The following is a 27,342-nucleotide window of genomic DNA, read 5'->3' on the forward strand; positions in this document are numbered from 1 at the left end:
AACACGGGGCTTAATCCCATAACCATGAGACCATGACCTGAACTGAAATCAAGAGTCAGACTCTTAACCAAGTGAGCCACCCAGGCGCCCCCCCCGCCAATGTATTTTAGTCCACAGATATTTTAAAAAAGTTTTTTTATGTTTGTTTTCGAGAGAGAGACAAAGAGTGCGAGCAGGGGAAGAACAGAGAGAGAGAGGGAGACACAGAATCCAAAGTAGGCTCCAGGCTCTGAGCTGTCAGCACAGAGCCTGATGTGTGGTTCAAACCCACAAACTGCGAGATCGTGACCTGAGCCAAAGTTGGACATTCAACCAACTGAGCCACGTAAACACCCCATATTTTAGTCCACAATATTTATTGAGAACTTGCTATGTGTTAGAAATGAGGTATGGGGAAGGAGTGGGAACAAATACCTACCCTTAATGAACAACATAGAGTGCCATGAACAATATTGGTCTTTCTCTTTGTGATCTAGTTTATTGAGCATGCATGAAGGAGATAATTAGACACAGGACCTTTAGTGTTGTTTGCTGGAACCAGTTTTGTGTTGAGCTCTGCTGACTTAAGATTGATTGATTGATTGATTTAGAGAAAGAGAGAGAGCAGAGGAGGGGCAGAGAGAGAATTCCAAGCAGGCTCTGCACTGTCAGCAGCGCAGAGCCCAATGTAGGGCTCGCACTCATGAACCATGATATCACGACCTGAGCTGAAGTCAAGAGACAGACGCTCAATTGACTGAGCCACCCAGGTGCCCCTCTGCTGATATAATTTTTAACAAAAATTATTCTGTCAACTTTGCTGCTTAATTATCTGATAGAACTTGTGGAAATTATTTAATTTCTGAGTATGATATTCTTCAATGGTAAGAGGGATAATAATACCTTCCTTGCAATGTCATTGCGAATGTAAAGTACCTGATTCAATGACTGGTATGTTTACTAGTCCTTAGCAGTGGTTTTTGTGTTTTCCCTTCCTAACTTAGACATAATCTTTTAAGGAATGAGCAAACTGTATCATAGTGTTTGATTTGCAATATTTTATTCAGATATTCTTTTAGTTACAATAAGTATTGTTCTAAATTGCAAATTAAGTATCCCAGGAGTTCTTAGAGTATATAATTTTCTTACACATTTTTAAAGTTAATTGTTTATGTAAACTATACCCCCCAACACAAGGCTCAAACTCATGACCCCAATGTCAAGAGTCATGTGCTCTACTAACTGAAACAGCCAAGCACCCCTTCTTACACATTTTAAAGCATTCTTTTCTACAAGTTTATGAGCTTGCTGGTGAAGTGTATTTTTAAGCAGTGTGACCCTCAATTGCCACTCAGTAAATTCAGCGTCTTTGGCTTTGACTAATCATCAGCCAAATAGCACCAAACTCAGATTGTCTTCCTTATGAGTCTTTTTTTGGTTGGGAAGACTAACATTTGATTGGCAATGATTATGCTCTTTAGATTATTCAAGTATCAAAAAATATTGAATATTTTCTAATTTCTGTATTTTTATAATACTTTGGTATTTTAGAACTCAATTGTTGCTTTTCTTTGCATTATCTGTTTTTTTTTTTAATGTTAATTTTTTGAGGGGGGAGAGTGCACATGGGCGTGAGCAAGGGAGGAGCAGAAAGAGAGGGTACAGTGTATCCAAAGTGGGCTCCGCAATGATAGCAGTGAGCATGCAGGGCTTTAATTCATGAACTGCGAGATCATGACCTCAGCTGAAGTTGGACGGTTAACTGACTAAGCCACCCAGGCGCCCTGCCTTATCTATTTTTACAAGAGGTTTTAAGGGACAAGGACATTTTTGGGGGTGGTCTGCCCATTTTTCACAATCACTTTCTCTGAAAACTCACTCTTATCCTGCCAGATGTGGTCATTCTTCCCCTTAAAGTTGTGTGTGTCCTACTTGCAGCCCTCAATCCTTTTGGTTACATATAAATCGGATTAGGGATGAAAAAGAGACTCTAGCTGAATTATTTGAAACAATCTGGGAATTTAGAATTGGGACTGAATGATGGCTGGTCTTTAAACTATTTGCTTGAACTGAAGTGGTGAAGACTTGGAACATGTCTGCAGTTATCTTCAGCATTGTATGTGGAGAAACAGAAAAAAGTTGGTCTGCAGAGAGAAACGGTATAGATGGACAGAAACAAAGATGAAAGGAGAGTACTGTCTGGATTCCTAACAGCTTTCCAGATCCTTATTCCAGTACTGTGTGAGGCCCAGTTATTTTTCAGTACCGTAACATACCTCAGTGGTCTTCCAGTAAGTTTCCTTTTTTTGGTATAAGCTTGCTCAAATTAGTTTCTCTTCATTTTTATTATTCTTTTGTTGAATTCTAAAGAAGATGAAGCTTAAAAATAAAAGGGGTATATGACTATCCACATGCTGAAGAATGCATTTAGACTACTCCCTTACACCATACACAATGGGTCATAGACTTAAGTATAAGAGCTAAAAGACTCTTAGAAAGTGAAAGGACAACTCACAGAATGTGAGAAATTATTTACACATTTTATGACTGAAAAGGGGCTTTTATCTTGAATACTTAAAAACAAAAACAAAACCCCAAAAGCAGCTCTTAGAACTCAATAATAAAAAGTGAACCCAAATTTTATTTTATTTTATTTATCTTATACATTTTTAAAAATTTATTTATTGAGAGAGAGAGAGGGATGGGCTGAGAGAGGGGGTCAGAGCGTCTGAAGCGGGCTCTGCGTTGACAGGCTGACGGTAGTGAGCCTTGATGTGAGCAAAAATTGGATGCTCAACCGACTGAGCCACCCAGGTGCCCCAAAGACAACCCAATAGGCAAAGACTGAATAGATTTTTCCCCAGAGAGAATATACAAACGGCCAGTGCTCAACATGATTAGTCATTAAGGAAATGCAAATCAAAACCACAGTGACCTACCACTTCACATCCACTAGGATGCTATAATTAAAAGGACAGAAAATAACAAGTGTTGGCAAGGCTGTGGAGAAATTGGAACCAACATGCATTGCTGGTGAGAATGTAAAGTGCTGCAGCTTGACCTTGCTTCAAATGTTTGAAGCAACAGTTTGACCTTGCTTCAAATGTTAAACATCGAATTATTACGGGACCCTGCAATTCTACTCCTAGGCATATACCCACATGAAACATGTCCACACAGAACTAGTACATTCAGAGCATCATTATTCATAATAGCTAAAAAGTAGAGACAACCCAAATGTACAATGACTGATGCATAGATTACCAAAATGTATTTTATCCATAAATGGGATATTGTTGAGCCATAAAAAGGAATGAAGTGGTGATACATACTGCGATATGAATGAATCCTAAAACCATACTAAATGAAAGAAGCCAGACACAAAAGACCACACAGTGTATGATTTCATTTATATGAGATGTCCAGAATAGGCAAACCCAAAAAGACACAAGGGTGAGGAGTAATTCCCAGGGACTGGAGAGAGAGAGAGAGAGGGAAATGGGGAGTTACAAGTAGCTAAGGATTTCTTTTTGAGAAGATGGAAATGTCCTGACATAAGATTGTGGTTAGGTTGTACAATTCTGTGAATGTACTAAAACCCATTGCATTGTATACTTTAAATGGATGAGTTGTATGGTATATGAATTCTAACTCAAGCTGTTTTTAAAAGTAGGTACAAAGTTAATGTTCACTTTGATACAAGCTTTAAAACAATCATTAATTATAAAAAATAAATAAAAATTTGAAAATAAAAAAATAATAGATTTATACAGAGGTAACTTAGTTGTAACTTTTTTCATAAATTTTATACCTAAATAAATATATTTTTCTTTCTTAATAGTAACATTAAAAATTATAAATAGCATGTGACTTCATGTAAATATATCAACAAAATTTAGCACAGATTGTACTTCCAGTTTGAGTGACAATATAAGTTGAAATGTAGATTTTTTTTTTTTTCTCTAACATATTTCTTTCATTGCCATTATGTTTTTTGGGTAAACGGAGACAGCTGTGGTGTTATGGAAAGATCTTTGGACTTAGCATTTGCTAAAGCAGGATAAACATAGGTATTCAGTCTCTGGTCTTGAACAAATAATGTCATAGAGCATTAGTTTCAAAAACCTTAAAATGAGGATCATACTAGGGTAAAAAAAATTTTTTTTTCTACTATTTATCATAGTTTGAGAGATTTTCCTAAGAAAAATAAGTATAGGTATATTCACAGGTGTTTTAAATATGTCCACATGACACATGTCCACATATGTCCAACATGTCTAATGCTTAGTATTACATTGAGAAAGTGGTTCTCAATCTATACTGTTTGAAGGAATTGAAATTTTAATAGCATTTATTATTTATTGGTGACCTTCAAAATATTAAGTGATGGAGGTCATTGAAATATTAACTGAAAGGCTAATGTTAACTTTTTTCTTGATATATTTCTTTTGTCTGTTTAAAATTGTGTCATTGATTTTGACTTTTTAGATATTATTGTATCTAAACATTATGTTAATTCCAAGGTAGCATATTCCTCTATAATTTTTTTTTTTAAATGTATCAACTGTAGGGGCACCTGGGTGGCTCAGTTGGTTGAGCGCCCAACTTTGGCTCAGGTCATGATCTCACAGTTCGTGGGTTTGAGCCCCGCGTCAGGCTCTGTGCTGACAGCTCAGAGCCTGGAGCGTGCTTCAGATTCTGTGTCTCCCTCCCTCTCTGCCCCTCCCCCACTCATGCTCGCTCGCTCTCTCTCTCTCTCTCTCTCTCTGTCTCTCTCTGTCTCTCTCTCTCTGTCAAAAATAAATAAACATTAAAAAAAAATTTTTTTTTTAATGTATCAACCGTAGGGGCACCTGGGTGACTCGGTTGAGTGTCTGACTCTTGATTTCGGCTCAGGTCATAATCTCACGGTTTGTTGGGATCAAGTTCCACGCTTTGAGTGTGGAGGTGGCTTAGGATTCTCTGTCTCTGCCTCTCTCAAAATAAGTAATTTTATTTTTTTAGTTAAAAAAATAAAATAAATATATCAACTGTATGTTACAACTTTTATTTTTTTAATGTTTACCTTTAATTTTTTTTAACGTTTATGCATTTTTTGAGAGACAGAGAGTGAGTGGAGGAGAGGCAGAGAGAGAGGGAGACACAGAATCTGAAGTAGGCTCCAGGCTCCGAGCTGTCAGCACAGACCCCGATGCGGGGCTCAAACTCATGGACCATGAGATCATGACCTGAGCCGAAGTCAGATGCTTCACTGAATGAACCACCCAGGCATCCCAATTTAATGTTTACCTACGGAGAGAGAGTGAGTGTGAGCGTGAGTGGGGGAGGGGCAGAGAGAGAAGGAGACAGAATTTGAAGCAGGCTCCCTTCTGTCAACACAGCCCGACATGGGGCTCGAACCCATGAATGTGAGATCATGACCTGAGCTGAAGTTGGATTCTTAACTGCCTGAGCCACCCAGGCGCCCATTTTTCTAGTTTGTTTTTTTGGGGGAAATGTATGTATATATACGTAATATACGTTATATATGATGTATATATAAATATGTGTGTGTGTATGTATGTATATATATATATGTGTATACATATATGTATATATACATGCATATTTTATGATGCTCTGGTAATAGGTTGATTTTAGAGAAATCTGCGAAAATTGCATCCAATCTCCAGACTGAGTTCTTTAATTGCTTGGTATGTGGTAAATACATTTTTATGTTGCAGTTAAAGGATAGATTTCATTTTTTTTTTAAGCTTGATAGCTGCATGATCTTAATATGCTAGCTTTTTCTGATTTGCAGAGATCCTGCATATTTTGATGAAAATTGGCTGAACAGAATCAAAACCGAAGTAGGAGATAATTGGAGGCTAAAGGTATTTTCTTTTTATTTTTCCATCTGTTAAATGGTCTTTTAGTAGTATGTGTGTAATATTTGTTGGAATTTTATCTGATGTGTCCAGTGAGCTTTAGAAACCCAGACAGCCTGTAGTGAAATAATCCAGAATTAAAGATTGGAGGTAACCTGAGGTTGCTCACAAAGATACATAGCGTGAGTTAGTAAAGCACCATGACTAATGGCATGGACTCTAGAGCCATAGTGCCTGTATTCATATCATAACTTTACATTTACTGTCTGGGGAAGTCCTCCTAACTGTTCTGTACCTCAGATTCCCTATTTGTAAAATGAGGATAGTAAAAGGATCTACCTCACAGAAATAAATGAGTTGGTATATATAACGTACTTAGGATAGTGCACATGTAATGTTAGTTGCCGGTGGTGTTGTTACTAATAATGAGAAAATACTGATTATAGTTGACTGAGTCCAGAGCACTCACAGAATGAAATATTTTCATTTTTATCCTAGTAGCCTTAAGTTCCATTATTTCTCAAGCTTCTTTGACCAGAACCCACAGTAAGAAATACAGTTTACATTGCAGCCTACTGTCAACTAAATGTATGTGCAGATATAGTTCCCTTAATCTGTGCACTGATGTTTTGATTTTAAAAAACATTAGTTGCAACCCACTAAATTATTTTTTTAACTTTATATTTTGAAATAATTCTAGAGTCACAGGGGATGCAAAACAAAATGTGGAGAAGTTCTGTGTACCTTTCACCCAGTTTCCCCAGTGGTTACATCTTGCATAACTATAATACAATATCAAAACTAAGGAACTGACATTGATGCAATCCAGTTTATTCAGCTTTCACCAGATTTATCTGTTTTTTCGTGTTTTTGTGTACAGTTCTGTGTAGCTCTATCGATACGTGGTTTCCCATAATCACAATGAAGACACAGAGTTGTTTTATCTCTGCAAGTCTCCACGATGCTGCCCATTTCTCTTTGATATAGATAGGTAGAGACTCAGAAATGCAAATGAGTAAGCATGTGAAGCCCCTGGACTTAAGATATGTTAAACTTAGTTTGTCATTTTAGTTCTTTTTTTTTTTTTTTTTTTTTTTTTTTAAACATTCATTTTTGAGAGACAGAGTGAGACAGGGCGTGAATGGGGGAGGGGCAGAGAGAGAAGGAGACACAGAATCCGAAGCAGGCTTCTGAGCTGTCAGCACAGAGCCCGATGTGGGGCTCGAACTCAAGAACCGAAAGATCATGACCTGAGCTGAAGTTGGACGCTTAACCGACTGCGCCACCCAGGCGTCCCCTTTTTATTTCTTTCATAAAACACATATTTGATGAACAATATTCACTGATTGCTTAAATATTGAGTCTGCCAACATTTAATTCCCTTTTTTAAACTAAGCTAGAGTGAATGAACACTGTTTAAGCCACTGTTTTAATTTCTAAATAATCTTTGAATAAGAGGCAATTAAATGATTACTTTTATATGGTGTAACATGTATAAAACAATTGTGGATGTTTAAAATAATGCTACGAGAAAACATGAATAGACACTTCTCTAAAGAAGACATGCGGATGGCCAACAGGCACATGAAAAGATACTCAACGTCGCTCCTCATCAGGGAAATACAAATCAAAACCACACTCAGATATCACCTCACGCCAGTCAGAGTGGCCAAAATGAAGAAATCAGGAGACTATAGATGCTGGAGAGGATGTGGAGAAACGGGAACCCTCTTGCACTGTTGATGGAAATGCAAATTGGTGCAGCCACTCTGGAAAGCAGTGTGGAGGTTCCTCAGAAAATTAAAAATAGACCTACCCTATGACCCAGCAATAGCACTGCTAGGAATTTACCCAAGGGATACAGGAGTACTGATGCATAGGGGCAGTTGTACCCCAATGTTTATAGCAGCACTCTCAACAATAGCCAAATTATGGAAAGAGCCTAAATGTCCATCAACTGATGAATGGATAAAGAAATTGTGGTTTATATACACAATGGAGTACTACATGGCAATGAGAAAGAACGAAATATGGCCCTTTGTAGCAACGTGGATGGAACGGGAGAGTGTGATGCTAAGTGAAATAAGCCATACAGAGAAAGACAGATACCATATGGTTTCACTCTTATGTGGATCCTGAGAAACTTAACAGAAACCCACAGAGGAGGGGAAGGAAAAAAAAAAAAAAAGAGGTTAGAGTGGGAGAGAGCCAAATCATAAGAGACTCTTAAAAACTGAGAACAAACTGAGGGTTGATGGGGGGTGGGAGGGAGGGGAGGGTGGGTGATGGGTATTGAGGAGGGCACCTTTTGGGATGAGCACTGGGTGTTGTATGGAAAACAATTTGACAATAAATTTCATATATTGAAAAAAAAAAAATAATGCTACGAATCATTTTGTGTTTGCTTGCTATCTTGACCAAAGAGGGAGTTCTTTACCCAACTTGCATGCACAGAACACACACATAAACATACATCCTGTCTTCATCTTTAGTATCATTAGTGTGGCAGAGACAGTAATATAGAGAAGGGGAAAAATTTTATCATATTCTTAATATTCAGAACTGGGATTAATAGGAAATCAACTACCATTTTATTATTATTTTTTAAATGCTTATTTATTTTGAAAGAGAGAGAGAACAAGTAGGAGAGCAGCAGAGAGAGAGAATTCCAGCAGGCCCCACACTCAGTGCAGAGCCCGACATGGGACTTGATCTCATGAACCAGTGAAATCATGACCTGAGAGACCTGAGCCGAAATCAAGAGTTGGACACTTAACCAATTGAGTCACCCAGGCGTCCCTCAACTATCATTTTAAATGAACACATTGATTTTTAAGACATGTTAATTTTAAATGTTAAAATATGAAAAAAAAAAACCCCAAACATTCTAAAATAAAGGAAATAAAGTATATTGTATATTTGCCATGTCCCCAAATCTTTCTAGAAATATGAACATATTCGTTTTCTTTATGAGCTTTTTTTAAATAAGTTTTCAGTTTATATTCTCCCTTAGAAATAAATACGTCTGATTGCAATGGATTGCACTGCCATGATTGAGTGTCTGTTACTTGATAGTCACAGGTTCTACTGTGACTTCTGTCCTACTGTGTACTTCTGTCCTAGGACATCTTCAGCTACTACTGTTGGGTAGGGACAGTTAGGGTCAACAGAATCCTGTCGTATACACATTTAACTTAACACAGTATCAACCGAATGAGATGGGTCAAAAAAAAAAAAGGAAAAAATAACAGCTTAAAATAGTGCAGGTTATCATGCCTGTCATTTCACTCAGATAACATATAAGCCAGTGAACCCTTACTTTAGAGTGGCTGAGTGATAGGAAACATGTTGGTCCCTCACCCTCTCTTGCTTCTAGAGGATGCTTCTTGTACCACAAGTATCTTGCAGTGCCGAGTGTTGTACTAGCATTTCAACATAGTATATTTTTAACCATATGGCTCCTCAGTATTTACTTTGGTGCTCAACTGAACAATCAGCAGTCCTTAAAAAGAAACAAAACAATCAGCAGTCTTTTCTGACAGTGAAGAAAATTTGGAGACATTTCCAAACCTGATTTTGACTGTAATTTTCGCTTAATGCTCTAATTTTAGAATTTAACCTCTATGTGAGATGCAACTCCATTTTTCTAGGGAAGACAGTACTAGAGGATGTTTTCAGTAAGGATGGCACATTTTTTTCTTTACTTGCGGAAAATCTGATACTTTTAATCTTACTGTTAAGTCTTGTTCAATTACCTTCCAGTTTCTGTCAGTGTGATCATAACATTGAAAATTTAACATGATTGGAAACTTAATTTTTTTATTATAATCTCTTGAGATCACATAAATTAAGCCACTGATAGTCCTTTTTTGGTGATTATGGAATTCACATATGCTGTTGAGTTTTATTTTTTATATTTATGATTAACTAGAATGATTAGTTGGTTCAGAAATTTTTTATGTTAAATTATATTTTGATCTATGCTTGACTTTTACCCAGTTGTTTTATCTCTCTCTGAACAGATAAGCAATTTAAAGAAAATTTTAAAAGGAATCCTGGATTACAATCATGAGGTAGGAACTTTTTTCTCACTCTGCTTAGAAGTATTACTATAGGAAATTTAATTTTACAATATTTTGCAGTGGTTTCGAGTAAAGGAAAATTTACCTCAAAATTAAAAAGCAGCTTATCTTCCATTGTTTTAGATGTTGGTTCAAACAACTATCTGTTAGGTGGTTACTAAATAGAGGCTCTTTTTCACTGTAACGTGGATAGTGTGTAGATGATTATTAATGTTATACTTTACTTTCTGCCATATATGAACTCTCTCCTCTTCTCCTCTTATGAAGGTAGTTTAGAATCCAGGCATTATAACCAACTCCCTTGCTTACATTAGTTTTATTCCGTGGCAAACCTCCATCCCTAGATTAACTCAGTTTATCCTCTGAGTCTGCATCAGAACAGTCAAGGTATTAAAAATCAGGCAGTGGAACTAGTTTTACTTTAAATTTCATGATCACAGATAATCAAATGAACACAACAAAGCATAGACGCCCATGTTACTTTCTTAACTGTTTTTACCCCATGAACTTACCTTCATTTATACCTACATCTATACTTGTATCATTTATCTTCACAACTCAGTAAGTGGTCCAAAACCTATAAGTCATCCTATAGTCCTTCCTTTTTTAAAATATTGTCATAAGACCTAAATCTCCAAAATAAAGCTTTTTCCTTCTTTACTGCCACTACTTTATACCATGCCATCATTAGCTCTTGCTTATATTTCTAGAGTAGTCTGACTGGTAACCCTGATTTCCCTCTTGCCCCTCTACAGTCTGTTCTTATTCTTCACTCTAAAACCAAAATGATTTTTAAAAATGAAAATTTGATTATGTCATTCTTCTCAAAAGTTTTTCATGGTTTCCTATTGAGAATCAAATTCATAGCTCTTACCGTGAGCCACCAGGTACTGTGCTCCTTGCCCTGCTCACCTGTAACACTAGTGCCTTATTCATCCTGCTTGTGTGCTTCTAGGATTTTCTTTATTCACTGTAGGGTTATTAGATAGGAACCTACCCGTTTGTCTGCATATATTTCATTTCATTTGGGACCAGTTTCCCCATAAAGGAATCCTCTGTTTCCTTCCTGATACAGGTATTTGGCTATCAGCATTTTGGAGTTAAATGATATTAAATATAGGCATGAATCTATATTTAATCTCTGCTCCTTCTGGTGCTCCCTTGTTCAGAACCTCTCTGGCTCTGCTTTGAACTTCAGAGAATTTTTCTTTTGGGAGCTGGTGAAGGAATCAAAGTATTCAGTTTCTTTTCTCAGTGTTCATACCATATACCAGATTGGGACTAAATTTCTAAATCAAGATCATTATAATTTAGCTTATAGGAGGTAAAAATAGAAATTGAAAGTGAAATTGACGTAATAGCTCTGCCCTTAGCAATGAGTTTCTGGTGCTGATGAGCTAATTTGTATCAAATATTTTTATTTGGACATATAAATGTAAATGCAGTTCTAATCCTTTTGTCTCTATTCAGATTTTAGGACAGCAAATTAATGACTTTACCCTTCCTGATGTGAACCTCATTGGGGAACATTCTGATGCCGCAGAGCTTGGAAGGATGCTTCAACTCATCTTAGGCTGTGCTGTGAACTGCGAACAGAAGCAAGGTAATTTATTTGATGTTAGGGTATGCATTTAAAATAATTAAGCAAAGGAATACATATTGTATAGATTATATATAAATCACTAGTACAAACAATAGCATCTTCACAAGGCCACCCTCAAACAATACCATTTTCTATGATTTTGCTAGTACTTTGTTTGCAAGCTTAAAAGAGTTTTGCAGCTTAGAATAAATTTGATTATGAGGATTCTCTCCCTATCTGCAGGACTATATAATTCTTTGAGTTAGATTAGTTTTAGCTACAGTGAATGTGATGAAATTTACTGTTAATTGGAGAATGTCCAGCTAAATTAATCTCAGTAATAATGGTAATGTTATACTGGATCAGTTTAGCTCTGGGAACTTAAAATTGGATACTTTAGATTGCAAGTATGAAGGATTTATTTCACAAATATTTACCAAACTCCTGCATTATGCTGGGGCTAGGAGCACATTGCCAGATAGAGCAGACAGGGTACCTTCCCTTGTGGAACAGGTTGGTGAGTGGAGGGAGGGCAGGAAGCAATGTCACACATAATAACTGTGTGGTCTGAATGGGAATGAGTGCTGTGAAGGTAAAGTGTAATGGGCCAGGGAAGTTATTTAAGCAAAGATGTGGAGATGGATGAAGAGTAATCTGAGTAGTAGAAACTGAATGTCATAATGACTTAGGTTATCTTTGAGAGACTGAAAAAACCCACCACTATAATTAGAGAGTAGTAAGGAAGGGATGAGGGGTGATGAAATAGAAGAAAGGTACATAGGGACTACTCCAAACAATGAGGGCACAGCGTTTTACTGTTGCTGTATGAACTTCGTAGAAGACGGAGGTTTTTATGTTTTTAAACCCAAAGATTTTTTTTTCTTATTCCTTCTTCCTCACTCCTGGTAATGCAAAACAGATTTTTATTTAAATTGTCTATACCTTTTCAGTGTTCTAATGTGATAAGTTTAATAGCTGTCAATATTGTTTTCTTGAAACTGTGACTAGTTTTATTGGTGTGTGATCCGGGAATTTTTTTCTAACAATATATTTATTTCTCTTTGTCCTCATTCCTGTTAGATTTTAGTATGCATGCTCTTACAGTAAGTTTTAGTTTTCTTTATTCAGTTTAAAAATTAAAATGGAGAACTTTCTACATTTGTGATTTTTATATATTACTAAGATGTCTAAAAGTTTTTTGCCAAAAGTTAGAAGATTGCTATAAATAAGATTCCAGACACATTAAATTTCTAAGTAGATGCTTTGATTTTAAAAGGTGTATGAAAATTATTTAATGTAGTTGACTGAATTCAGATAATGACCTCTTATGTGCTTATTCTGTTAGGAGATTCACCTACTCTTGGAAGCAGCATACCTGTTAAGAGTTGACCAATTATATTTATCACAGGAAAAGACAAGAATGTTACCTATATTCGTAGTCCTATGGAAAGCAATCATAATATTTATCCAGATTCTCACACAGACCAAGAGTCCTGTGTAACACCTAGATTCGTTTTTTCCCTTGAAATTGTGTATAAATGATTAAACCTTTGAACAGGATTTTAACATCTTATTTATCCAGAGGGCATTCCCTGTTTTCAGAAACATAGTTGAGAACCAAGAATCAAAGTAAATGAATTCCTGAGTTCAGATTTTCAGTGTAATGTGAGGCTTACTAAAGCGGCTCTGCCATTTACTACCTGACTGACTTTGGACTAGGTACTCAGCCCATTTCCACATCTACAGAATGAGGATACAAAACCTGATAGTCGTGAGGAGTAGATGAAATTGTATATGCGTATTTACTTTGTAATCCATAAAGTGCTATACGGATAAAAAAGCTTTTATGTTTAGATGAGTTTTTCAGTTACTAAAAGTAAGGAGCAATTGCTCAGAACGTTGACTTAACATACATTTATGTTGGCCATCTGTCTTCCTAAACAGGGCAAATAAATGGTGGTAAAATTGAAAAGGCAAATATTAGTAATATAAAACATACTACTAATAATTTCTAAGTGTCTGTCTTCTGCCTGGTACTTTATTAAGTACTCATAGAACAAAAAAAAATACTTTATACACATGAGGAAAACTAAGTATTACATGATTTGCCCAAGGTTTCTGGTTTGTGAAAGGCTAGGCAAGGACAATAACCTGTGTCTCTCCATGTTTAAATCATGCTCCTCATACTCACCTGCTATAAATTTTGGCCTTAAAAAAGCTGTTTTCAGGATGAACTCTGTGACATAGCACACCTCATTCATTGCCTCATAGATCTGCACCCAATAATCATATATATTTATATTTTGGACACAAGATTTGTGAATTTTTTTTCTTTTCAAAATTTGTACATTAACGTAGTTGTCATCATCATTTTATCATGTAGCATTTTACGGTGTTCGCGGGGAAGGGCCTTGACGTGGCAACACCGCTTCTTAACTAACGCTTCCCCTCTCACACCTTACTAACTTCCTTACCTCCCTGTTCCCACTGTTAGTTTCTTCACTTCCAATAGGCTGTCATTAAGTTTCCTTCCCCATTATCAGTGCCACTGCTTTTTCTTTTCCATGTTCACAGTCTTTTATTTTGAGGGCTGTTAGTCATCCTAGCTATGCCATTTTCTCCATAGCCCTGGGATTCTGTGTGTAGTAGCTTTGAACAGAACATCTACAAGCACTCCCTTGCATTCCAACACTTAGAGGATGCTCCTCATTAACATAACAGAACAGGAAACGGAGCTCAGACTAAAGAATTTTTTTTTTCCCCAAATAGTGGTTCTGATACATTCCTACTATTGTCCTAAGAAAATACCTGTGACTTAAGTGTGTTGTGTATGTTTGTGTCACCACACATTTGATTGGGTACAAGTATCCTAAGAACAACACTTGCTTAAAAACATGTTTTTTAAAATCTTTGGCATCAATAACCAGGATGTCAGAATGTCACAATTTAGTAGTGTTGTCAAAATACTTTGGTTTTGTTTGTTTGTTTGTTTGTTTTTAATAAGTTGTCTGTCACACACAGCTTTATACACCTTGGCATTCCAAATACATGAGTCTCGTAAGTTCACTTTAACAATTTCACAGTAAGACTCCCATCATGTAATACTTGAAGTGCAGAGACAAGTTTTTGGTGTACGTATGGAGAGGATTTTTTGGATGTATGTGGAGAGAGGCAGGTTGAGACTAAAATTTCCTAATTATTCTTTTAAATGTTTCTTATTAAAATGTATTTACCATGTTTGTTAGAACCCACCTGGCCTGTTGATTTTATTTTATGCTTAATGCCACTTTTTCCATTCATTGTTGGATTTGCAAATAAGGAAAAGTACTTCTAGGGCTTTGTTTTTAGGAGACAAATAATTTTTTTCAGCTTTTTCATTACTGACAGCTGAGAGATCCTTCTCTTTTTTTGGCAGTGGCGAGGGTAAGATTGATGAAGTTGGTACTTCAGCTTATTAGAGATGTGTGAATTTTAAAGTCCAGGGCTATGCAATATTTATTTTTTTATGGTATCAGTTTCTATCTTAATTTCGTCTTAATTCATTGTCCTAAGCAACTCTTCGGTTTATTAAGATTTTTCTATTCTATAGCAGAAAATATTAAGGTAGAAATTTTACACAGTGCAGTGCTTTGTCACACAAGCATAAGGCACAGACTTCAGAGTTATTTTTTTTTAACTTGTAACAAAGTATAATGTGAAAGATTTCTAAATTTTAGGAATAGCAATAAGGAGTTCTTTCCATCCTGGCTTTAGGCTTTGCCAATTCATTGTCTTGCATTCCTGAGATACTGTATTCCTGTGAGCTTTAGCTTGTAGCCTCAAACTTTGTAAATTAATGGGGTGGTGGGTGTGGTTTCTTAAAGAAAGAACTACTGTAACTTTCAGCCTTTACTTTACCTGTGGTGCAGATATTTAACCACTTATGAAGAATTCCTGGGAAGAGTCAAAACATGGGAGACTACTTATAAGAATTCATGAAGTGTAAGCCTTTTACTCCCTTGAGTATCTTTAACTTGAACAGTGACATTCCAGATTATTCTTGTTTTCAGAGTACATCCAAGCCATTATGATGATGGAGGAATCTGTTCAACATGTTGTCATGACAGCCATTCAAGAGGTACGTTGGAACTTTAAGTATGTGTGAGAAATTAAAGGAGCAAATAGGAATATGAATAGCAGAAGTAAAGATTTTTTAAAAAGATTCTCATTTTTTTTTGAGAATTTTTTTTCTTACACTTACAATATAGCTTGCCTCATTTTTATTTTAAAAAATCATACATTTTTCTCATTTTTATTTAAAACTTAAACATTTGTCTTTAGGTATATTCAGTAACTGTTCCTAATTTTTAAAATTGCTCTACTGAACTAGGAATAGTAGACTAATTCCTAAAGCCATTATAAATACATATCTTAAACCAGCAGTGTACCTCACACTTAATTATTAGTTTCTTGTTTGGCAGAAAATATGTCTTCAACTCCAACCATACCCAGAGCAGTTTCTAGATGAATATTTATACTGAAACTGTGGGGAAGGAAAAATATCTTTTTCCTCTACCCATCCAAATTCGCAGCTGGGACCTCTATTAACAAAAGACAGATTAACAAGAAAAAGGGTACAAATGTATTTAAAGGATGTTTTACATTACACCAGAACCTTCTTAAGGAAATGAAGACTAAAGACGTGTTTAAACCTGAGTGTTTTGATGCTAGGTTTGATGAAGAGTGGAGAATCATGGAAAAATGTGATAGGGCAAAAAAGGGTTTGAGCTAAGGATAGTAACCTGGGGAAAACAGCATATCCTATTCATTCAGAATCCTTTCAAAATCTATCTTTGGAGATAAGGATGCTTCTTTCATCTGAGTATAGGGAGAGCACCTCTCACATGAGGGTCTTATGACCTGCTTCAGGAGAAGGTAGAAAATCTTTCCTGTACCTACTCAGATTCCTTCAGCTTGAAATATTCAGTATGCCAGGATGCCACATTTTGGGATAGCATGTCCTCAACTCCATCAAATGTGAAACATAAAACTATAAAAGTAAAAATAAAATGTAGATTAATATAACCAGTTTATCTCAGGATGTGAGAATGTTTTTGATCATAAAAGGGGAACAGATTGTTAGGGGTACTAGAAAACAATATAGGATGTGAATGTGCAACTGACAGAGAAAAAATATAACAAACATGAAAAATGCTAAATGCAAATTAAGTAAAGTTGTGGTTTTTTAAAAATCTGACCAAATGACTATAAATCTGGAGGTTCCCATTACCCCCTCAGGGTGCTGATTCACAGAACTCAGGAATGATGACAGTATTATAGCAGAAGAATACAAACCAGAACCAACTCCCCCCACCCCCAAAATGCATAGAGTGAGGTCTAGGAGAGTCCCATATGCAAAGTTTCTGTTGTTACCTGTCCATAGTATCAAGGCATACCACCACTCCCCCAGCATATTAACATGTACTGCCAACCAGGGAAGCTCACCTGAGTTTTCATGTCCAGAGTTTTCATTGGGGTTTCATTATGAAGGAATGATTGTTTGGATCTGTGACCATGGGGTTGAACACAGTTTCTAGCTCTCCTCCCCATCAGAAGTCAGGCTCATTATCAAGTGATAATCTGATACATCTGGTCTTCCTGGCATTACCAGCCCCCAACTGGAGTCATTCATCTTTTTAGCTTAAGCTACCTAGAGACCCACAGATCATAGATACTCTTTATCAGTTAGGAAATCCCAGAGATTGAGAGGCTACTTGCCAGTAACGGGACAAAGGCCAGCCAAATTCATTACTACACAGGACGTTTCAAAAAAACAAAGCTTTGAAAACATCACTTTAGCAGTCAGCTCTGATGGTAGGAAGATAAACTGATACATCTTAAAATCATGTCATATTCTTTTATATCATGTAAGATATTAAGTCATGAGTATTAAAGTATCAAAACAATGATCTCTTTTAAAAAAAGTTTTTTATGTTTTTTCTTTTACTTTTGAGAGAGACAGAGTGTGAGTTGGGGAGGGGCAGAGTGAGAGGGAGACACAGAATCCAAAGCAGGCTCCAGGCTCTGAGCCCTCAGCCCACAGCCTAATGTGGGGCTCGAACCCACAAACCATGAGATCATGACCCAAACCAAAGTCAGACACTTAACTGACTGAGCCACCCAGGCATCCCTCAAAACGAGTACCTCTTAAGCAAGATAGCAGATTTTGCTCTTAAGTGGTCCTGGACTTTGCTCTATCGTCATGAGGGATCCAGCTTTCTTGTCTGCCATCCTTAATATATGATTCCCAGGTAGTGGGAGCATCTGTGGGAGTGGGAGTCATCTGTGGCTTCTCAAGTTCCATCTATCACATTCACATTTCCAGCCATCAGGAAGGATTGAGGGGATACTTATTCACTTCCTCTAAGTAAACTTTCAACAGTTCTCACTCCTATTAGCCAGATATTACTCACACAGCTACACAGGGAAACTGGGAAATACGGTCTTTTTTTAATTTTGAGATAGAGAACAGGAGAGGGACAAAGAGAGAGGGAGAGAATCCCAAGCAGGCTCCATGCTGTCAGCACGAAGTCCAGCGTGGGATTCAGTCTCTCAAACCATGAGATCATGACCTGAGCTGAAATCAAGAGTCAGTTGCTCAACTGACTGAGCCACCCAGGCACCCCTGAAATGTGGTCTTTTTTTTTTTAATTTTTTTTTTTTCAACGTTTTTTATTTATTTTTGGGACAGAGAGAGACAGAGCATGAACGGGGGAGGGGCAGAGAGAGAGGGAGACACAGAATCGGAAACAGGCTCCAGGCTCCGAGCCATCAGCCTAGAGCCTGACGCGGGGCTCGAACTCACAGACCGCGAGATCGTGACCTGGCTGAAGTCGGACGCTTAACCGACTGCGCCACCCAGGCGCCCCTGAAATGTGGTCTTTATTCCAGGTAGTCATAGCCCAACCACAATTTGAGGAGTCTGTTATTAAGCAAAAAATAGGAAAAAGAATAAGGAGCCACTAACAGTTCTGCCTTACAATAATTGATCCTACAATTCTATTTTTAGGAATTTATCCGAAGGAGATCTGAAATACAGAGATACATAATAGTAATAGCAAATATTCATCTAGCACCTACTATGTGCAAGATAGTGCTGGTACTTACTAAATACAATACATCTATTAACTCTTTTAAAATTATAATTAATACTACTGAAATGTACACTTAAAATTTTAAATGGCAAATTTTATGTTCTATATATGTTCATACATATAGTATGTTCTACTACATACTACTACATGTAATAGTTCTACAACTACATGTGGTTCTACATACCACAATAAAAAAATGAAAAATTAATTGTAATGTTTTGAGGTATATACTGTTATTATCCCCATTTTATAAAAGGGAAAGTGAAGCATAGAACTCAGCAGTAGGGAGACAGATAAGTAAATTATGGTAGAATAATACTTTGGCATAATATGTAGCATTGAAAACATATAACAACATGGGTCAGACTGGTCTAGGGAAACAGAGCACATGAGCAATAGAATCCCATTTCTGTTAGAGATTAAGATGAGTGAAAACAAACTTGCAAAATGTTAATTATCTCCAAGTGGTTGGATGTTCTATATTCTTTTCTGTATTTGCCAGTTTCTCTATAATAACAGGTTTGCATCTGTAATCAGAAATATTTTTAAAATTAAAGTCTATGACCAAGCGATTTTTAATTCTACATATCTAGCCCAAGGAATTATTTAGAAATTCAGACCAAGATTGGGTACAACAGTGTTTTTCCAACTATTTTATTTATTTATTTATTTTTAAGGTTTATTTATTTAATATCTATACCCAGCATGGGGATTGAACTCCCAACCCCAAGATCAAGAATCAGTGCTCTTCTGACTGAGCCAGCTAGGCACCCCCAAGCTATTTTATATTAATAGAAATATGAAAATAATGTGCATCCATTAGTAAGCAAGTGTTTAACTTAGGGTACCTCCATCTCATGGAATATTATATAGCTGATAAAATTTTTTAAAAGTATATTATGACAAAGGGAAAACATTTAAAATGTCATGTGAACAAAGTATATAAAATTATACATACAACTAGATTTTAAAAATAGATTATATGTCTTTATGTGCGTATTCCTTTTATGCATTTAACACATACTCTCAAGCCCTTAATATGCACCAGAAGCTATAGATACACCAGAAGCATTCAGGATACAATTGTGAAAAAGACAGACATGGTCTCTTGCCCCAGAAAGTCTAAGTCTCATGGGAGAAATGGCTAACCAAGCAATTCACGTACATTTAAAGCATTCAAAATGAAAAGTACCATGTTGGGGTAAATATTAAGAGAACCTCCAAGAAGTAGCTAACTCAGCTTGGGGACTTAAGGGAAGGCTTCTCAGGGAAGGTGGCATCTCATCTGAGCACAGAAGGATGAAATGACATAAGGGGTAAAAATTGTTCTAAAGTCCAGGTGGCAAGAGAAGCAAGACCTGCATGGAATGTTGGAGGTATTGAAAGAAGGTGCCTGTAGCATACATGGTGAGGTAGGAAGTGCTTAGAAATGAAACCAGAGACCTAAGATCATTAGAATATTGAGCAGTTTCATTAGAGATTTGGGACTTTGGAAACCAATGAATAGATTTTAAGGAGGAAATACACTGAAGTCTGTATTTAGGAAAATCCATATGATGAGAAGAATGGTTTGGAGGAAAACCAGGTTAGAAAATGGGAGAGCAGTTGAGAAACCTTGATAATTATCCAGCAAAGAATGACGGAAGCCTGAACTAGGTTATGGCAGGGTGGAGACAGGTGGACGGATTTGAAAATTGTTAGAGCTTGAATCAATAGGCTTGGTGATTGATTGGACCTAGCGGGGAGAAGGTGTAGCTGGATAGAATAATAGAAGAAGGGCTTTTTTTTTTTTTTTTGGCACATTCTATTTGTATTTCTTTATTCAAGTACTAATGACTTAGACTTTTTTTTTTTTTTTTTTACCATGGTAAAATACATATAACAGAAATTTGCCGTTAGTAACATTTAGTGTGCTCATAATGTTGTGCAAGCATTGTCACTGTTTAGTTCCAGAACTTTTTCCATCAGCACAAAAGGAAACCTTGTACACCCATTACACAGGCAATTCTCATTTCCTCCTTGCTCCAGCCCCCATCAACCAGTAATTTGCTTTCTGTCTCTATAAATTTCCCTATTCTGGATATTTCATATAAATGGAAACATAGGATATGTGACCTTTTGTGTCTAGCATTGTTCATTTAGCATAATATTTTCAAGGTTATTTTGTAACATGTATCAATACATATTCCTTTTTATGCTGAATAATGCATTGTATGGATGGATGTGTAGCATTTTGTTTATCCATTCATCAGTTGATAGACATTTGGGTTGTTCCTACCTTCTGGCTATTGTGAATAATGTTTCTGTGAATGTTAGTATATGGGTTGTTGTTTTTGAGAGGGAAAGAGAGACAGCTGGGGAGGGGCAAAAGGAGAGGGAGAGAGAGAGTGGGCTCTGCGCTGGGCATGGACGTGGATTCAATCTCACAACCATGAGATCATGACCTGAACTGAACTCAAGAGTTGGATGCTTTAGGAACTGAGCCACTCAGGCTCCCCAGGTTTTTTTTGTTTTTGTTTTTGTTTTTGTTTTTTTTTGTTTTTTTGTTTTTTTTTTATAAAACACCTATTCTGCCTATGTTGAAATTGAATTGCTTGGTCATATGGTAATTCTCTGTTTAACTTTTTGAGGATGCACCAACTTCTTTTGCATGGGTGCTGTAGCATTTTACATTCCCACCACCAGCACTAGGATTCTAGTTTTTCCCCTCTTTGTTAACCCTTGTTGATGTCCATCTTTTTTATAATAGCCATCCTAGTGGGTGTGAAGTGGTATCTCCTTGTGGCTTATTTGCATTTCCCTAAAGGCAAATGATGTTGAGAATCTTTTCATGGGATCATTCTTTGGAGAAATGTAAATGGTGGTCAAGTAAATGATAAGTCTTTTAATTCTTTGAATGGTAATTGGAAGAAGCCACAAGTAAGAGAAGGACAGATGTTGATTTATAAGAGAGAGGATGATAAATGGTACAGGGTCTGTGAGAAGCTGGGAAGGGACTGGGTCAGGGAGCACAAGTGAAAGGATTAGCCTACTATGGGAAGAACAATACTTGTATTACAAGATTGGAGAAGGAAAGGATGGGCATGAATGTTGCCAATTTTGTGGATTAAGACATGGGAAATTCTTATTTGGAGACAAAGATTTTTTTTTTTAAACTTGTTTTATTTTTTATTTTACATCCAAATTAGTTAGTATATAGTGCAACAATGATTTCAGGAGTAGATTCCTTAGTGCCCTTTACCCATTTAACGCATCCCCCCCCCACAGCCCCTCCCGTAACCCTCAGTTTGTTCTCCATATTTATGAGTCTGTTCTGTTTTGTCCCCCTCCCTGTTTTTATATTGTTTTTGTTTCCCTCCCCTATGTTCATCTTGGAGACAAAGTTTCCTGGTGAAGAGTATGGGGGTGTTGGTGAGGTTTGAGAAGTAGGAAAGGTTTAGAATAATCTCTGAAGGGAATAAAGAGACTGCTGACTGGGGAAGCATAACTATACTTTGGGGACAACTTTGAAGTCACAGTTGAAATTGGAAACTATTAATAGTGTTTTAGGATTAAAATATTTTTTGTTTACTGTCTCAGTACTTAGTCAGGATTTATGGTCAGAACAGACAGGTATTTGGATTGATTCTAGATTGAGATTTTGCCAGGAAGAAGAAGGAATGGAGGTAAGAGAAGTGATGATATTGACAAAAGTTATCAACATAATAGACCGTGAAAAATCTAGGCTAGAAAGAGAAGGTAGTTGGTTAAACAAATGATGAACCATGGAAGCTAAATCATTGGAGGAAGATTGCCCAAAATAAGATGATGTTAGCAAAATAAAGAAGAGTAAATGTGAGCAGACAAAAACAAGAATGTTTACTATAAAGTCTAAGCAGAATAAGAAAGAAAGTGATGGGTTCCGACTGGAAACCTGGGAGAAAGGAGGGAGGTAGAGGGCCTGGAAACCTCAAGCGGAGAAGCATGTAAACTAAACATAATTGAATGAGAGAGCAGGGATGACAGAAGGTTGTGTTCAGAGTGTAGGACACCTAGGTTTTTATTCAGAAGTGTTGCTGTGTTATGAGGAGGACTTAACTGCAATAATGGGAAAAGGAAAAAGATGGGGAAGAGATAACTCCTAGTATTTCTGCCACCTGCCTCCAAGTCAGATACCCACCTCTCTGATAATCTGTCACAGCCCTTATCACACTGTGATGGTTTTTTTCACTTGACCTGTGCTACACCCATGGTTGGTAGCTTCTTAAATATTTCAGAATTATAAAAGGTGATTATTGTAGATGGTAAAATAATGATTTTTCCTTTTTATATTTTTAATGAATTATATCTTCTCTACCATGGGATTATTTTTTCAGTTGGAAGAAGTCTTAAAAATCTTTTGATTAATATTGTCACAATAAAAGCATAAACATTGAAGCCAGTATTTTTTGCTCTTCCTAAGATTTTTTTCCCCCTAAGGGACTTTGAACTCTTCTCATCCCATTAATATAGAGCAGTGATTCTTAAACTTCAGTATGCATCAGAATCAGCTGGAGGACTTTATTAAACATGTTGTTGAACCCTAACCCCAGAGTTTCTGAGTCAGTACATCTGGGCTGGGACCTGGTAATTTGCATTTCTGATGAGTTTCCAGACAATGGTGATGCTGTTGTTTTGAGAACTTCACTTTGAAAACCACTGATAAGAACAAGGTACAGCTGAACATAACATTTCAGGTCACTCCAGATTGGGATTAAAGGCTGAAATTATAAAATCTCTCAACAGAACATCCCCACATTTCTAATTGTCCCCCTTTCTTTTGTCCTTCAGACAGAACATAAGAAGGAAGCAACAGAAAATTGAGACCATTTGGGTCTGCCCCTGACTTTTGTCACAGTCAGATTTTATCTTTTTCTCCCCTAGCCCCTCACACTTTATGGATCCTTTCTCTTTGCAACACAAGGGTGAGAGAGGCTAAGACATAGATTTGTGTGTGCATGTGTTATAAACATCAGCCAACTCATTTTGGCTTATATTGATTTATATTGATGTTGCCCATATTTATTCTTTAGAAATAGTTACTTGTGTTGCTGGGGGTTTTTTTGTTTTTTTTGTTTTTTTTTTACTGAAAAGTCAGTTTTAAAATATTTAGCCACTTCTTAAACTAAAAGACTTGTCTTTTTAGTGATAAGAATACTTGATTCTTATGACTGGGCCTACAGTGAAAATGAGCACCAGAATTTAGACCTATAATTTTATTTATTTTTAATGTTTATTTATTTTGAGAGAGTGTGCGCGTGCACACGAGCGTGGGGGGAGGGGCAGAGCCCAACTGTCAGCCCAGAGCCCAACGTAGGGCTTCATCCCACAAACCATGAGGTCATGACCTGAGCAGAAATCAACCAACAGAGCCACCCAAGTGTCCCCTAGACCTGTAATTTTAAATGAAGGCATTATTCTAGAATGAAAAAATATTCCAGACTGAAAAGTTTTAATGTGTAAGAAAATGTTCCTTTTATGTTTGTGTTTTCATTTTCATTTTTATAATTTTATGGTGATTTGGGTATTCGTTTTGTTATGTAAGTACGTTTTATATGATGTCTTTTTTGCCACATAGTTACAATCATTTAAATCTTAATTTCAGCTGATGAGTAAGGAATCTCCTGTTTCTGCTGGAAATGATGCCTATGTTGACCTTGATCGCCAGGTATCTCATTTTGCATTGTTTTTATCCATGCAGGGATTGAAAAGAATAAACCTTATATATTCACAAAAAGAATGTTTCATTTGAAATTGCTTATAGAATATATTGGTTTAATTCGTTGTTTTTTACTAAAATTCAAGAGCTTAAGCTACTTTACTAGTGGATATTACACATTAGTAATTAAATTTGTAATTTGTAATTAAAATATTGCATAACCCACTTTAAATTAACTTAAAGTCATTGTAATTCGTATTTCCTAGTCATGATTTTTCTTTTTCCATTAGTGATATCTTTCTTCATGCTACATTTAACACACAGCATTTCCTGAAAAATGGCATGCATTTAATCTTATGATTTGTTTATAATACAAAATACCTTTTATTTCACATTATTCTTCCTTTATCTTTGTGAGAAAGACAGTTTACCCTTTATCTTTGTGACGAACGGTCAACAGATACTTAAATGCATTAAGGAATGTACTATATTTTTAAAGGAACTATGTGGTGTATTCTTGTGGTTTTAACCAAAAGTTATTTTGTAATTTTAATTACTACTTTTCAATAGAATACTCTTAGTTACATTGTCAGTTTCTATGTTCCAACTATCCTGGGACATGTGTCCCAAAGGGTGAACAGATATCTTCACATTACCCTCTCTCATTTCTTCCCCATGGTTTCTAAATGTTTTGTAGGAAAGTCTTTGGACATATGATTTTAACCCAAGTTGTAATTTGCTTCCCTTACTTTGTGATGTTAGGTTTTAAAGGTGTTACTTTTTTTTAAGTTTATTTATTTTGAGAGAGAGAGAGAGAAAGAACGCATGTGTGAGCATGTGAGCAGGGGAGGGGCAGAGTGAGAAGGAAAAAGAGAAAATCCCTTGGGGGGGGTGGGGGGGAGGCTGGAACCAGAGATCATGGCCTGAGCCTAAATCAAGAGTCTGACTCTTAACGGACTGAGCCATCCAGGCACCCCTAAAGTTTGTTACCTTTATGAATTTTTTTGTATCTATATTACACAGAAGTTTGGTCATGTGAAAGGAAAAGCCACTATAATTTTTTAGCCAATTTTTCTTTTTTTTAATTAAGTAATTAATTTTAATTAATTAATTTTTTCATGCTTTGCTAACTTAGAGTTTATATAATAATGGGACACAACTTAGAAGTGTTTGGTTTGTGTTGAGAATCAGAATAATAATTTAAAAACTGTTATGCAAACTAACATAAAGGTTTAATATGACTGAAGAACTTGGGTTGAAATACATCGGCTATATATTTCAACTATGGAAACCCCTATCCTCTAGCACATGCATATTTTATCAAGGTAAAATTTCTCACTTATTACAGAATCAACATTACCAAGAATCATGTAGCCCAGATAGGCAAATGTAAGAAAACTTGATAAAAGGAAAGTACCAGATTCAGAGAATCTGAAAAAACAAGACTTAGGACTAGAAGATACTCAGTTAGAAATGCCTTCTTTTGACTCTCCAGAAGGATTCTCCATTTCTCCCTGCCCCTCAGAAAGAAATGGGACGGAAATGTTTTAATTCTTTATTGTACCTATGTAATTATTAACTGTTGCTACTTCATATTGAAATGTTTATTGTATCTCTTTGTTTGTAACTAGTTGAAGAAAACTACGGAGGAACTAAATGAAGCTCTGTCAGCAAAGGAAGAAATCGCTCAAAGGTGCCATGAACTGGATATGCAGGTAAGAGATCCGTTCTGTGTACTACCTATTTGAAATGCACCATTATAAGTAACACCAGATATACTGTGTACTACCATGTAGTATAGTTTGGCTGTAACACAACCCTAATTAAAGAGAAAAAAAGGGAAAACAGGTTTTTGATTAAAAATAGACTAATCAAATATGTTAGCTTTGTTTCCTTCTTGCAACCCTATTAGATTGATAATAACTGAATGAAAATGGCATAAGGACCCAAGAAAAGAAAGGAAGGATATCAGTGCTAGCTTTAGGGAGGAGTGGAGATTTTTAAAAGCCCTGATTGTAGTGTTTTCCAGTGTCCAAAGTATAAATACTCTAATTTACATGCAGGCCAGCTTCTTGTAGAGCATGTGACTCTTGATTTCAGGGTTGTGAGTTTGAGTCCCATGTTGGGTACAAAGATTACTTAAAAATCTTTAAAAAAAAAAAATTAGGGTAGGTAGATTTCAAGAAGTCACCAATAAAAAGACAGAAAGTAAAGTGAAATTAGAGAAAGACAAAAATCATATGACTTCACTCATATGAGGACTTTAAGAGACAAAACAGATGAACATAAGGGAAGGGAAACAAAAATAATATAAAAACGGGGGGGGACAAAACAAAAGAGACTCATAAATATGGAGAACAAACTGAGGGGTTGTGGGAGGGGGGATGGGCTAAATGGGTAAGGGGCATTAAGGAATCTACTCCTGAAATCATTGTTGCACTATATGCTAACTAATTTGGATGTAAATTTTAAAAAATAAAAAAATAAAATTAAATAAGAAAAAAAATATTTGGGATTTACCTCAAAATTAAGGAGGTTGGGGGCATGGAGAGAGGTACAAATAAGACATAACTGACCATGTTTTGATGCTTGTTAAAGCTGGGTTATGAATATACTTAGTTCATAATATTTTATAATAGAAGCACTTTACTTTGAAAGGCGTAGGTGTTGGTCATTGCTTTGGATGCACATAGGAGGAAGTATAATCATAACACACTTGTTGGGTTAGAAGGTAAATAATATTATCTGGTCACAATAACATTAAAGTTATACACTGGGATTGGTAAACTACACCTTGTCATCTGTTTTTGTAAGTAAAGTTTTATTGTAGCACAGCCTTGCTTTTTCACATCTTGTCTATGACTGCTTTCATGCTGTAAGGACAGAGTTCATGCCACAGAGACCTATGGCTCTCAAAGCCTAAAATATTCACTGCTTGATTCTTTACAGAAGAGTTTACCAAACTTGGTATAGACATACTGCAAAGTGAATGGCAGGGTTGCAGACAGGTTATGAGAATAGA

At 36.3% G+C, this 27,342-nt stretch overlaps 1 protein-coding gene across 6 annotated transcripts in view; it reads left to right on the forward strand.

Annotated features, from left to right (window-relative positions):
* The window catches only part of HOOK3 (hook microtubule tethering protein 3), a 114,091-nt gene that overhangs the window by 22,556 nt on the left and 64,193 nt on the right, over positions 1-27,342 (forward strand). For all 6 annotated transcript variants that reach the window (XM_078445501.2, XM_078445506.2, XM_078445503.2 and 3 more), the window contains 6 exons: positions 5,780-5,852; positions 9,869-9,919; positions 11,399-11,531; positions 15,560-15,627; positions 24,267-24,329; positions 25,952-26,035. In XM_078445501.2, the coding sequence (XP_078301627.1) occupies positions 5,780-5,852; positions 9,869-9,919; positions 11,399-11,531; positions 15,560-15,627; positions 24,267-24,329; positions 25,952-26,035 (472 nt within the window). The remainder of the gene's footprint in view (positions 1-5,779; positions 5,853-9,868; positions 9,920-11,398; positions 11,532-15,559; positions 15,628-24,266; positions 24,330-25,951; positions 26,036-27,342) is intronic.

This window comes from Panthera onca, chromosome B1 (genome assembly GCF_046562875.1).
Source record: "Panthera onca isolate mPanOnc1 chromosome B1, mPanOnc1 haplotype 2, whole genome shotgun sequence".
In the NCBI taxonomy this organism is placed as follows: domain Eukaryota; kingdom Metazoa; phylum Chordata; class Mammalia; order Carnivora; family Felidae; genus Panthera; species Panthera onca.